The following is a 13981-nucleotide window of genomic DNA, read 5'->3' on the forward strand; positions in this document are numbered from 1 at the left end:
ATGGTTTTTATATAAAGGTTTCACAAAAAAACATTTATTATCAATAGATTATGATTTGTTTGTTTATTTAACCAGTTATTTTGCTCGGTGTACAACTATTCCTTTCATGCCTGGTGGAACTATCTAACCATTACTGCAGGAGCTGCCAAGTAGCCAAAAGGTGAAGAGAATAAACCATGGATGTGGTGGACGGTCTTACAAGATTTACTTTATATATAAACTTATTTGGCTTTAAAAATATCATCTAACTTCCAGGTGTACTGTAAATGGAAAGCTAAAGCATTAGGGTGTACAATCACTTGTTCAACACACCAAGTAGTGCCTTTAGTCAGGGGTTAGAAAGGGATAGGGTATTCAGCCTTGTGTGAAACTAGTTACCTTTGTAGCTCACATAAAACAAAACAGAATGGACAGAGGCAATGCAGAATGACTTAGAAGCAACTGCTAAGGACACATGGTGACATAACGTTACCAAATGTGGTTTGAATGTGGGTTTTGGCAGGCAGCTGATGTCCTCTCTTTCCAGTACTGTAAACCATACAAACTTAATTTCGCACATGCTGGTGACTGACAGTGTAATTAATAATTGTTTGAATGCCCGTAACGTGGATTGATACGTACAGTTATACGTCTCAGTGTCATTATGCTCTATTTCAACACTAACTGTCATAAAATCTTCTTTGACTAATACTAGCACCAGTTGTCTATATAGCCACAAAACCACAGCGGTTAAATACCATCAGTTCAAATGTCACGCCTGACACAACAATATGGCAAGTTTGTATTTCAGTCCGGCTTAGGAAAAGATGTTTGGAAGGATGAAAGAATAACCTGCCAACATTGACCAGACATTTAAGCAATGCACTGTAGCAGAAGTTTAATTTTCAATCGAGCTCATAAGCTCTGGTGAAATGTTTTTTTCCTTCTTCTAATAATTATGTAAACAGGTGGAAGTAAAAGTAAAAAAAAAAAAAAAAACAGAATCTCTTTCAAACCTAGACATACTGGTACCTTAAAACATACAGTGCACTCATTGAATTTGTAATGTCAACGGAGCAACAAGATATCCAGTTAAGCCTGTTCCAGTGACTCTGAGCTCTTAACTCCCGAGTTTGAAAATTGTCTTTTTGGCATCTTCGAGGTCCAATCATGAGTCACTACAGCTTCTGTGCTGAGTTTTGATACTCCAACAACGGATTCTTTCAATATAAATGTGATCCTAATGGCAGTTGGAACGGTATACTGTAGCTGTGTGTGTGTTTTAGACACTAACTTTTCAGACCTACATTAAGACCTTCATCGAGTGTCACATACAGATAGGTGAAAAATAAAATTAAAGGAAAAACACTGGCTATGTAGAGTACCGGGGAAAACCTACCAAGCACGAGGAGAACATGCAAACTTAAAACACAACCAGGGATGAGATTCGAACTTCCAACCCTGGAGGTGCCAGACAACAGTGTTAACCAAGCATATGCTTTTTTTTAGTGAAAGGATAATTATATTCCTCAAGTATAATGTAAGAAAAAAATCAGATGTGACTACATGCCTTAATGTTTTTACAGATCCTGGCTGTGATCAGGTAGGACTTAAGAATTAAGCCCAGGTGCAGAGCCATTTACAGTGAAACCAAACACCTTCACTAGGGTATACGTCATGCTTTTCCAGCTTCGGTCATTAAGGGCAGGAGTCCAGCAGTCCCACAGGTTTCGACACCTGATTCATCCTAAAACCAATGCCAAAACCTATGCCAAATTTCAATCCGTCATGATTTATGGAGTTGGGTACTATTGCTCAACATTGTGTGCCTGCTCTTGCTGATATAGTACGTACTCCAAGAGGGTGTGTGTGTGTGTGTGTGTGTGTGTTGGGGTGGGGGACTTGTACTGGCCTCTGAGGCAAACATGACCCTAGCCAAAAAATATCCCTTTTTTTCTGCACTTAAAGATAAATGTACATGTAGTAGGCAGGAGGCAGAGGGAGTACGGGTTAATATGATCTGTAAGAATTAGGGAGAGACAGATAGAGAGACAGGGAGAGAGAGAGAGAGAGAGAGAGAGAATTGCTATGCATGTGAGAGAACTTTTTTTTATTAGATAGATAGATAGATAGATAGATAGATAGATAGATAGATAGATAGATAGATTATATGCATTTTTTATATTTATTAGCATAAATCAATGCGAAATTGATAACTTACTGATACATTATAGACTCCTGAACATACATGTCCTGTCATCATATGTGCTATAGTGCACACGCAGGAAGCGTCCCACCCATCTAAAATTTGCAGAATTTTTTCATGGCACCTATATGCTTCAACTTAGAGTCTGACTGAGACTTGGTGCTATAAGAGCCCCATTGTTCACAGTCAGAGAGGGGCAAGCTGGGCTGCTGCCTAAAACCACATGGAAAGGCACACACACAAGTGCCAGTGTTATGTGCCTCACATTACTTAACTGACCAGATCGACACCACATACTGTAGGTAGAGGGAGAGGGGGACAGTGAAATGAATAACCTGGTTATGATGTGAGCATTAGCATAATAACGGTCCTAACTGTTAGAACTTGTTATTTATATATAGTTTGAACATCCACAGTTAACGAACAACTTTTACTCTCTCACTACTGAAAAACATTATTACAGAAAAAATGGATCTTTTATATCAGAAAGCTTAGAGTAACACACGACACATCCAGACGATCAGTTTTCACTTTTTTATTGAAACAATATGAACATCCAAAATGAAAAGAAAAAAAAACAACAACAACAACAACAACACTGCAATTAAATAAAAGGACTTGGACAGCAGACAGTAAAGTGAGGACCTGGCATATAGACTAAGCATTAAAAAAGGCATCGTCGCAAATAGTTGCAGTGTCTAAAACCCTTTTGTATGAAACATCATTTGTCATTCAGTGCATGTATTAAAGCAAGCACAGCATAACACACACCCCTTTAATTACGCTGCAAAAACAGCCACTTCTCGTCCAGTGAACCTGAGGTTAACACCCAAGTCTGGTAGCCAGGCCACGTGATGTAAAATGCTTATGAGAACAAGTCTCACGAAGCTTTTCCAGCTAGAACAAAATTTCTAAAAAATACTTTGGTTGCACAACTCTGAGTAGGACTCACACAGTGATATGAGGCTGTGGAACAATTTAAATATGATATGATTATTTCTAACAGGAATGCTGTTAAAAAACAACCCCGTCGATTCAAATTCACATTAATGAACCGCAAGCGTCAAACATCACAGCTTGCTTTTCTGTTAATGTTCTGTCAACATTTTATATGCCAGGATTATAGCTACTAGTTACATAAAAAAAAATTTAAGATACCATCCAGGCCTAATTTGTCCTGACATCTGATCTGCTTGGAACAGCTTACAACAGGAAACAGTCTCTTTATAAACTGTCTATAATCTGGTTATAAGATGCCTTTTATGCGTCATACTATTGCAGGACTGTGATGTTGTCGTGGTTCATAGACCTGAATGTCCGGACTCAAGGACTGCTAGTGTGTGTGCATGCATGATTTCGATACATAGAATGCAAAAAAAAAAAGAAAGTTAAGGTTGACAAACTTTGTGTTATTTTGTTATTTACACCTTGTACTATTAGGCATTTCTGTACGCTACCTCATCTCAACCTATATATATATATATATATATATATATATATATATATATATATATATATATATAGTGTGTATATATTATTATTATTAATTTTTTTTTTGTATTTTGTCATTTTTGTATTTATTGGTCATTAATGTTTTTGCTCATGTCCTCCTGACAACCTATAACTACTGTGTTAACTACTGTTTATGTGACATTCAAATTCTCCCTCTTCCTTTCTTTCCTGTCTTAATTTTTAGCAGTGATGGGGGTCATGGGGAATTTGGGAAACGGGTGAAGCTGGAGGGTACATGGTGGTTGTTAAGGAAAGGCAGAGCGTCCATATCAATGGCTGTAGGATTGAAGGTAGGCAGGATGCTGCCCTAATGGTCTTGGATGGTTAGAGTGCTCCTAGCCTGCTTATCTAATGACAGGAAATTACATCTCTTCACTAGTTCAAAATTTGTAGAACTTCTTTTTTTTTTCGTCCTCTTCATCTTTTTCTTTCCTTCCTGTCGCGCCACCTTCCTTTTCAAGGGCTAAATAAAGCAACAACACCAGAACGACTTCAGTTTGAGCAAATGTTACACAAACACACATACACACTTACTATCAAAAAAACACACACACACACTCTTTCATATGCTTTACAGAATTATGCAAGTATTAATAAATAAATTAATTTTATTAAAAGAGAAATCTATGTAGGGTTATAAATATTTTGTTATCGATGTCACCCTAAAGTTATTGGCGTTAAATACATGTTTTTTTTTATTATTACTGTGGAATGAATGTTAGTAACATAAATGTCTTGTATAAGTTTGTGACACTTTATGTTGCCGCTCCACTGTTTTTCTTTTTCCCTCTCTTTCCACAAAACAGGCTAATGGCTGCAGTTTGGTGCATAATGACATTTAATCACAGCACTTTGGAGAACACAATATGTCTGCTGTTCAATGGACTCAAGCTGTAGGAACCATGTTGTTAGGCAGCTGATGAAAATGGCTAACCAATGACTGAAGCTACTAATTTATCAAGCTTGCACATAGTCTTTACCTTGAGCATGTTTGTCAATTATTAAGAATAGGCTGCATATGATTAAGCCTATAATAAGCATCAGATATACAGTAGATTTACAGAAGAATAGACTGTATACATGAATGAAATGCCATAATAATGGAAATGATTTAAGTCAACACTGGACTTGCAACATGGTGTCACATTATTTTTTACCCGCATTAGGAGTTTAAGATTAATAATAGATTTAATAAACAATTGATCAACACATGTTGACATAGCAGAGAGCAAGAGGACATCTTGTTTTTGAGGCTTTAGATTATTTCCAGTCCTAAAACACAGAAAACCATTCAGCATTACATGCAAATGTTTCTGCCTCATAGTTTTGGGATTTTTACTCCATTTTTCCAAACTATTGATTTTCTGTAATATAATACAGTATGTTGCCAGATGTACAAAATTATCATATTTGTATGATAATTGGGTCTCTATATGATGTATGATTAATAATTGTAAAAATGTATATCTATCTATCCATCCATCCATCCATCCATCCATCTATCATTTCTTTTGGGGCGGGTTTGATTTGGAACCAGTCTGGTTTTTCAGTTTATTCAGTTTATATACATATACATATATTTCAGTTTATTCAGTTTATATACATATATATGGACCCTGGATCTACAGTATAGTAAATGAGATCGCTCCATTGGAGTTTGTTTAGTAGACACAGTTATAAATGCTGCAAACTCGGTTCTGCTGCAGCATTAAATGTACAATAATTTGCCCCAACATATTATATTTGGCAACACTTTTCCTCTTTAATCTACTATGCTACATGAGCTAATAATTGCTTGCAAAAAAGTAAACTGACTATATACATGGGCTGACTGGCAAATGTTTGTCTGACTGATAGGGTTTTGATAGTCATGCCTTTTTACCCGGGCTCAGTTTGACTGGCTCCTCCCAATCTATGCCTTATGTGCTTAAAGTGTTTTACCTAATTCATAGGACCTGACTTACCAGAAGTACTTTTGAACAAGTGTGACTGCTCAATGGCAGAAATATCTAAAAATAAATGCAAACCCTGGTCCCCCAAGATCAGGGCCAGGTTTGCTCTATTGGACTCAATTTAAGATCAAAATTCGCTAATGATGGATGAGCATGTATAACCACTGCATCACTTCTGATTGGTATTCAATCCAAAAATGCTATAACAGCAAGCGCATGCATTTTCCATAGAACTGTGATGAAGCTCTTGCACTTACGAGTATTGGCCCATCCTCCTGACCACCACGACTATAACTGCAATGATGATGACCACAGCGACCAGGGCACCAAACACAATACCCACCACGTGACCTGTGCTCATCCCTACAAATAAAAAAAATAAAAAAGATTTGTGAACTAATTTCCATATGTGAATATGAGAATATAAAGGATCTACACTATTGTAGTATCTCACCCTCTGAGTCCTCCACTTCCACGTCGCCTCTCTCTGTTTCACTCACAGGGTCAACCGCTGACACTGACATTAATTCTGTTCCTTCAGCTTTGTCTGCCATCTCTGTTACAGTAAGGCCATCTTTATTGGATGCCTCGTTAACTTCAGGTGCACCTTCTGTGGCTGCCGGTGTCGATCCTATTTCTTTTTCTGCTGGAGCTTCTGTAACTCCTACTGACGTTTCTGTTTCTTCAGAAGGAGCAATGGTGGACTGTACCGGCGCCTCTGTGCGCTCTTCATGAGCTACAGTAGGAACTGATGGTGTCTCTGTGGTCTCCACAGGAACTTCAGTGTGAGCTGATGTTGCCTCTGTTTCCTGCCCAGTAGCTTCAGTAGTAGTTGTTGTGGATGTTTCTGTGACAGCTCCATTTGGAGCATCCTCCTCCTCATTTACTTTTCGAAATGCCTCAGTGCCCACTGAAGCCCCTGTGTCTTGTGCCAGGTCCGCTTCTGTGGGTACCACAAGAGTACCTGTGTGAAAGGAACACAACAAATGTAGAAAAACTATCAATTTTATACAGCATTTTAACAAATCAATAAGTTGATATGAGATTGGCTTAATTTCACCCAAACACTGTTTAAAAAAAGTGTTTTTTTTTTTTTTTTGGTTCTCTTGACCTGAATCCGCATAACTTAGGATGTGACATTTTTTCCCACCTGCACTGTCTTTACATCTTTGTGCAATCCTCATACATTTCCTTTTTAAAGACAATAACTAAGTTCATAGTTATCAATGCTAATAAAAAGAAACAGCGAGGAAAAGTTGCAATGTACAAAAACAGTAGAGTCCGGTCTCAGGATGCTTAGAAGCTTAGAATTGACTTTTTTCGCTGCCAACTGTTATTCCATCATCGACTGCAATAACTTATACAAATAATAAAAAAAGATCTTTAAATTAGTTTTAAAAAAAAGGAACGTAAACCATCGAATACATATTAGTCTAAATTCTTTATTTATTTCAAGAAGCAGTTTATTGTGTAAAATATGAATACATTTATGCTCTTATAACCAGACTTTAGGTGACTATCGATATCTTATACAGTGTTTCTTGTCTGCTAGTAATCAACTGTACACAAGTCTCCTATAACATCACACACACGCACGCACACACACACACACACACAAACACACACACACACACACACACACACACACACACAAAATCTCCTATGCACACCTCCAAGGCCAGACCCCGCCTAAACCCCACCCTGACGTGCTCATATCCCATCTGCGTCATCGCTCATTCCAAACATGTCGCCTCACTTCCTTTAGATGGAGCTGGAAAGAAGCACAAGTTACTCTGAAGGAAATAACTCCAGTTGTACAATTGAAACTCTTTAAACTGAACTGAATTTCAAGTGTCTACCAATATCTTTCACTACTACAGATGTGCTTAGAATTAAAAAAAAATCCAGCTGGAGCAAATATGTATGAGGGAACCACCCTTTAGAATAGCATCCCTGACAACTGACCACCAAAGACCAATGCTTTAGCTTAGGGGTAAAGAACTGTATCCACAAAGTTGCAGACATACTGATCGTACATTGGATGTGTCACTTCTTTGGGCTGATTTATACTTTTGTGCCTGCAAATCTGAGAACAAGCTCAGACATTATGAGCATAAACTGTTACCAGTCCAACCTACTTGGACCAACATTTGAGCACGTGTATAGGAAAAAAAACAAAAAAACACGATGGACATCTGTGATAAAGTTACACAGAAATTTGTCACTCATTGACTTCCTTTTTTACAAGGATGCCTATTATTCATTGACTTATTCATTCATTCTTTCCCTATACCACGTATCCTGTACAGTACAGGGCCGTGGGAAACTTGGAGCCTATCTCCGGAGACTTGGGGCACTAGGCAGAATGCACCCTGCACAGGTGCAGCAAACCAACCAAGCACACGGAGAACGTACCAATCAGAACTTCACACACACCGACCCAAGGCGGGAATCCAACCCCAAACCTGGAGGTACTAGGCCACAGCGCTAACCACTACACCACCATGCCACTCTTTCCTGTTATTTAACTAAGAAAAGATATAATCATAACTGCTAAAACTTTTTATGCAGGCAGATGTTCACCAAAACAATGGGTAACTACAAACAAATACAATAAGATTTAAATCAAATTTTAAAAATGCTAAACATATTTATATCACTTTAGCTTGATAAGAGTAACTCCACTTCGGTTCACACGGTCGCATTGGACCACCCTATTGCTGATTATATTCCAATAACACCACACCCTGACATGGCTTATAACTCATATTACATTTCATCTATTCTGGAAACATACTCTCAAAATGGTCTGTTTTTGCTTTAGTTCAAATTCTAGTTCTGGACTCTGGTAGGTATATGATTTAAGACCTTCCCACTCAACCAGTCGGTATTTGTTAGACACACAAACCCATAGGGATCTGCACGCATTGTAAATGTAGATTTTAATAGTGTGTTAGGCCATACCTATGACATACTCATGACATACCCATGACATACCCATGACATACCCATGACATACCCATGCACCTAAAGACTGTAATAAATCAAACAAGTGATGTCTATAGCACTTGTGTCTAATCCTGCTATGTGTTGATGAGACTAGTATGCCAGTAAATACAGTATGATCCAAAAGCAGTAGTTCTATTTGTTTTGGAAATAGACATTGATAGTTTCAATAAAATTTTCAGTTTCAATATGCACTGAAATATATAAAATTTTTGAGCGAGTAAGGTTTTAGCTATCAATACATCATTAATACTTTATTGACTTTACTTTAGCAGCTTTAAGAGCAGCAACTTACCTGATATAATGAGAGGACTGTTCTTAACATATTTTTGAACAGGCGTCTTTTAGAAGACTTGGGTCGACCAGGGCGTGCCTCTGTTGATTTTCGTACCCTTTTCTGTATATTGAACTATGATTCTGTTACCCGTTCATAATTCCTTGCTATTTGTTTCTAAGACAGTTTACCCACAATCTGACCAACATTTAATGCTTTTTAAAAATCTAACATTTCTTTGGTCACTTTGAGGCATGTGTATAACCTAAACTGAAAAAAAAAAGGAAATAGATAGGTGTCAAAATGACAGCAACAAATTTTGGTGCGCATGCTTTATCACAAAACTGTGAGTGTCTATTTACTTCTTGCATATCTGGATAGATAGCAAGTTTAAGTGTGCTGCCCAGTCCCTGGGGAAAAGCCCAGAACTGCAGAAAGATCTTTTTGTGCTTGCCTTTTCCAGTTATTACTTTCACATGACAAACACACAAGATGTTCTGATGACATTACAGATAGCTCAGTTAGTTGGCACAAACTGGCATAGATTGTACAGTGGGCGTTCGAGCCACCCAAGACTTTTGATTGTGCAGAATAACAAAAATTACCTTCATTTTTTGTTAAAATCGCCTTTTACACTGATGCATTGTAACCAGAGTTCACTAATGCTTGGATACAATCAAGGTAGACTTCAGTACGCCATTGAGCCATGATCGGACTGTATGCTTCATGCTATCCTCCCACAAACACTTTTAATGGTCCAAACATGAGGAAATGGCCTGGAAGCGAGGTCAGGTTTAGTAAAAATTCACGGAAATGACTGCACCAGTCCCAGTGTGACTTGAACATCCTTGATTGCTGTTGCTGTATATTTTATTTGATTTAAATTCAACAATGTTTGCTTTATTTAAACATGGACCATTTTTAGCTTTGGTTGAAGCACATACAGTATATGAGTCAAGATTTTTCTGGAGCCTATTTAGTGAAAAACTTGATACCCATGCTATAACATAGAATCTTCTTTAGTACCTAATCTGCACCTGAATCAATCCTAACCAATCAAACTAACATTGCGTAACATCTTAGTACCCAAACGGAACAGTACGGAATGTTTTTATGCAGCAGCCCATCTGCAGCTGTAAGGTTGGTTAAAATAGTAGGACATAATTATAGATTTTATAGCCATTTACTGTAAAAGTTTTTTTTTTGTCTCAGATAATAGAACATAGCAAATTCAATGCAAGAAACCAAAATCAATGTCAAACTGTCCTAGACCATGATGTCATTTTGTCCTTTTCTCATCCCTTTTTTTTTTTTCCATGGGGCTTCCATTGTTTTCCCAGGGCTTCTTCAGGGCCAGAGAGGATATTTGTGCTATCTTTATCAGCACAGGCCATGCATGCTATAAGGCATTTAGTCAAACCACCATTAGCAACAGACTGGTACAAAAACACACACAGACTAGGCTAGGACTGTTTGTTCAGAGAGAGAGAGAGAGAGAGAGAGAGAGAGATGATGGGAGGGAGTTATATTAGCTTGTTGTTGTTGTGTGTGTGTGTGTGTGCTTCATGCTTAACAGACATTGTTAACAATTGCCTCATTATGCTGTGGACTCCAACAATTAGCCTTAAGTATGGTTTCCTTTCCCTGCAACAACGTCTACACACACAGACGTGCTTGTGCGCACACAAACACACACACATAGAAGAGTGACAAGAAGTCAAGTAAAAGACAGCAATCTGTTCTCTCGCTCTCAACCATGCTTTTCCATCATGTCTAGCTAGTTGTGTCTCTTTTTTTTTTTTTTATCAAGACGTTAACTCCATGAGCTGTTGTGTGAGTTTGAATGACCTATTAAGTGTATGTTTTCTCTGTACAACTGATTGAAAACCAAACCCATTTGTGCATTTTGGTTAATAAAAATTGCCTTTACATGTGCTGTGTAATTAAAAATGACAGTACTCACACACACACACACACATAAGATCTTACACACAGCTTTGGTGAGTTGTGTTCTAGGCGTGGCAGCACAGCTGTAGGACATGGACAGCCGAAGGAGTACTTTAGAAGGAGTACGAGTGGTTAGAAGCATAGACACAGAGAAGACAGCGTAGCACTAGTGCACAAGGCTGGCAGAGTGTAGAAAATAGCAGGGCTGTGTAACAGAGTTGGAACAGGGTGTAGGATTCATTTATGGCCCCTTGCCACAGGATATCATCTGCCATCGGGTGTATGGGATGATGATGGTGGGTGTGTGAGCGTGTGTGTGGGTGTTGGTGAGCATGTGTGTAAAATTGAAAATCAGCAGCCCAACCGACAAAGTGAGTAACTATGACCAAGACTGAAAATTTCCCTAAAGCTAAAAGAAAAAGTACCATAAAAGGGAAAAGAGAGGCTGAGGGGTGGGGAGGGATGGAGCAGCATTAAGCAGGAAAGCGGGAAACAGAGAGAGACCATCACATCCATCACCAGTGCAATCAGCTGCATTTGCAAATTGTGATTAAGGCGGATATAGATGCGTTTGGTGGTGGGGGGGTCGTGGGGGGGGGGGGTGGGACTGTGTGCACGAGGGGAGTGTCAAAGTGGAATGTTTTTTCATGCTGGGGAGGCACATGCAGAAACTCTCACAAAATCGTACATACTCTCCCACATAAAAGACAAAATAATATACTGGTGTGAAAACCTTATCACACTTAAAGTCTAGAGACAGGGCAGGGCAATGTTGCATCATCTGGATGTTATTACATATGCAGATGTATGGAAGTCTCTCTTTCTGCTTAAAGGAAGCGAGAGAGAGAGAGAGAGAGCTCTGCCACTGTCAATGTCATTTTCTTACAAAAAAATGACTTGAAAACTTAAACTAAAGTATTTGCGTGACAAACATCCTCTGAAACACACCTCATACACACTCATAGCCCTATCGCCTGGATCCTCTAGAGCTCTGGAGGATCATTGTAATCATGGTCTAAGGCCTGAAAGCATGTCTCAGGAAATTTATATCTGCTTTCATGACTCGACGCCTGAGAACAGTTTCTAGGGATAAAGTAAGGATTGAGGGTGAGGTCAGAGTTTCTTATAACTTGTCTTGAAATCCAACCACATTGATCACATCACAGGCGCAAGGAAGTGGTTCATATACTTTTTAAAGCACAAACTGCTTCTTCTTTTTTTTTTTTTTTTTTACATCACATGCATATCTGAACATACTCATAGCGCACACTTTAAAAATATATATATATTATATAATACACAGAATAAAAATACTAGGCTAGAAATTGTGGCTTTAAGATACGTCACTGGGGTGGTACCATCAGTGAAAGACCTTAGCTGTTTTCTACCAGTCAAGAAAAAGTCAAAATAATTCATGAAATAAGGGATAAGTGTGCACACACACACACACACACATTCAGTGCTAAATGTGTAATATTGGTGCTCAATATCCACCTTTATCATACATATAATACATTAACAATTTATTTATTAGCGATTACGTTTAACATTTTCTACACTAAATTGAGAGGCTATGCCACTTTCCACCCTTTAGATCAGCTTTAACAAGATAACATTATTAGAATCGATCATAGACCATCCCCCTCTCCACATTATAAACGTGAAGAAATAAAAATGTAAAATTATAGCATGCATTTATTGCCACTTCTTTTTTAGCAGTGTATTGCAGATAAGTACAGTGTTTGTTTGTCATGCCAGGTTTCGTAGGATTGTAACAGGCACTTGACATGTCACTAAAGGTTGCATTTTAAAAATAACACGTACACACAAGACCCCGTGGGGGTGAAAGCTTGATACCCTGCCAAAGATGGTGACATGTAGGAGTGAAGTGTGCAAGAGATATAGGGCGGGGGTATCCACCCTGCATGGGCATAATTTGAGTCTCTTTCTCTCTCTCCCTCTCTCTCTCTCATTCTTTTTATCTCTCTCTCTCTCACATGCTTTATAGCATGAGACGAAAAGTCTGACCAGACTGTTCACTAAGCACCAAATGCTAGTCTTAAATATAGGGCCAGATCTATTAATATGCTCATATGACCCTGCCCAGACAGAGAGAAAAAGAATGAGAGATCTCCCAGTAAAAACTGAGCCAAGACACATGGCACCATTACATCATAATCTTAAAAGTGACTCAGAGAGAAAGAGAGAGAGAGAGGAAGAGAGAGAGAGAGAGAGCGAGAGAGCAAGAGAGCTTACCAGCACATGACATAATCTGTGGCTTTATCACTTCTACCAAGTTACCAAGTTTAAAGCAGTTACTGGAAATTTCCATTAGTGGCCAATGGGTTATGGAAATGAAAACAAAGAAAGTAATATTCGAAAATGTACAAATTCCATATTAAAATGTTAGGTTAGTAGGAATACTTTTTTTTTTTTTTTTTTTTACTAAATATACTACTAAATTACTGAACAAGCCAATATCATGTCATTGTCAGAGAGTGACTGAGATCTAGAGAGACTCCTGAGCTGAGCACTTCATAGAGGAGGAAGAAGAAGAAAAAATAAAGAAATATAAAATTTTACATACAGGATTAAAATTGTTCATGAGTAACAGGTCTGTGTGAGTGTATTGACTTACTTGCATGTGTAATGATACAAAAAGACCCAACCAGGGCAAACAGCAGCAGCAGATCAAACTTCATGATGACTTCAGCCTTCTGAATGAAACTCACTGAATGCTTTTGGAGCTCCTGAAAATAGTCTCGGAGTCAGACGTTATCTCACACACAGAGTGGAGATGAATGGAGAAAGAAAGAGAAAGGGAGCAAGAGAGAGAGAGAGGGAGAGAGGAGGCAGGAGCAGCACACACAGATCTGACAGACACTGTAAAGAAAGTCACTATGAGAAGGAGAGTGTGTGAGGAACAGTGAGTGTGTTTAGAGGATGGAAATGGGGGTTGGGCACACGTGTTAGGTGGTCCTGCCCCTTGTGCCTTCTTTAACTTTTAGTAAGTGAGACTCACTCACATTCCCTCACCTCTCAGTTCACACTGTATGCACACAATGAGCAGGACAATCAAGAGAATCTAGGTGCTGTCTGATACAT

General features: G+C 38.5%; 1 protein-coding gene across 1 annotated transcript; it reads right to left on the reverse strand.

Annotated features, from left to right (window-relative positions):
• Nucleotides 1–2721: 2721 nt before the first annotated feature.
• Nucleotides 2722–13777, reverse strand: si:ch211-156j16.1 (uncharacterized protein LOC564557 homolog). The gene is made up of 4 exons (XM_053503388.1): nucleotides 13515–13777; nucleotides 6104–6613; nucleotides 5907–6012; nucleotides 2722–4160 (listed from the first exon to the last, which is right to left on the reverse strand). The coding sequence occupies exons 1-4, from the start codon at nucleotides 13576–13578 to the stop codon at nucleotides 4154–4156; spliced, it is 687 nt and encodes a 228-aa protein (XP_053359363.1). The 5' UTR covers nucleotides 13579–13777; the 3' UTR covers nucleotides 2722–4153.
• Nucleotides 13778–13981: the final 204 nt, after the last annotated feature.

The sequence above is a fragment of the Clarias gariepinus genome, chromosome 9, assembly GCF_024256425.1.
Source record: "Clarias gariepinus isolate MV-2021 ecotype Netherlands chromosome 9, CGAR_prim_01v2, whole genome shotgun sequence".
Lineage (NCBI taxonomy): Eukaryota > Metazoa > Chordata > Actinopteri > Siluriformes > Clariidae > Clarias > Clarias gariepinus.

Coding starts and splice junctions, on each gene's coding strand:
- si:ch211-156j16.1 (XM_053503388.1), bottom strand. CDS start 13,578: ATGAAGTTTGATCTGCTGCTGCTGTTTGCCCTGGTTGGGTCTTTTTGT. Junction 6,614..13,514: donor TTGTATCATTACACATGCAA/GTAAGTCAATAC, acceptor CCTTTCACACAG/GTACTCTTGTGGTACCCACA. Junction 6,013..6,103: donor GGAAGTGGAGGACTCAGAGG/GTGAGATACTAC, acceptor TTTTATTTGTAG/GGATGAGCACAGGTCACGTG.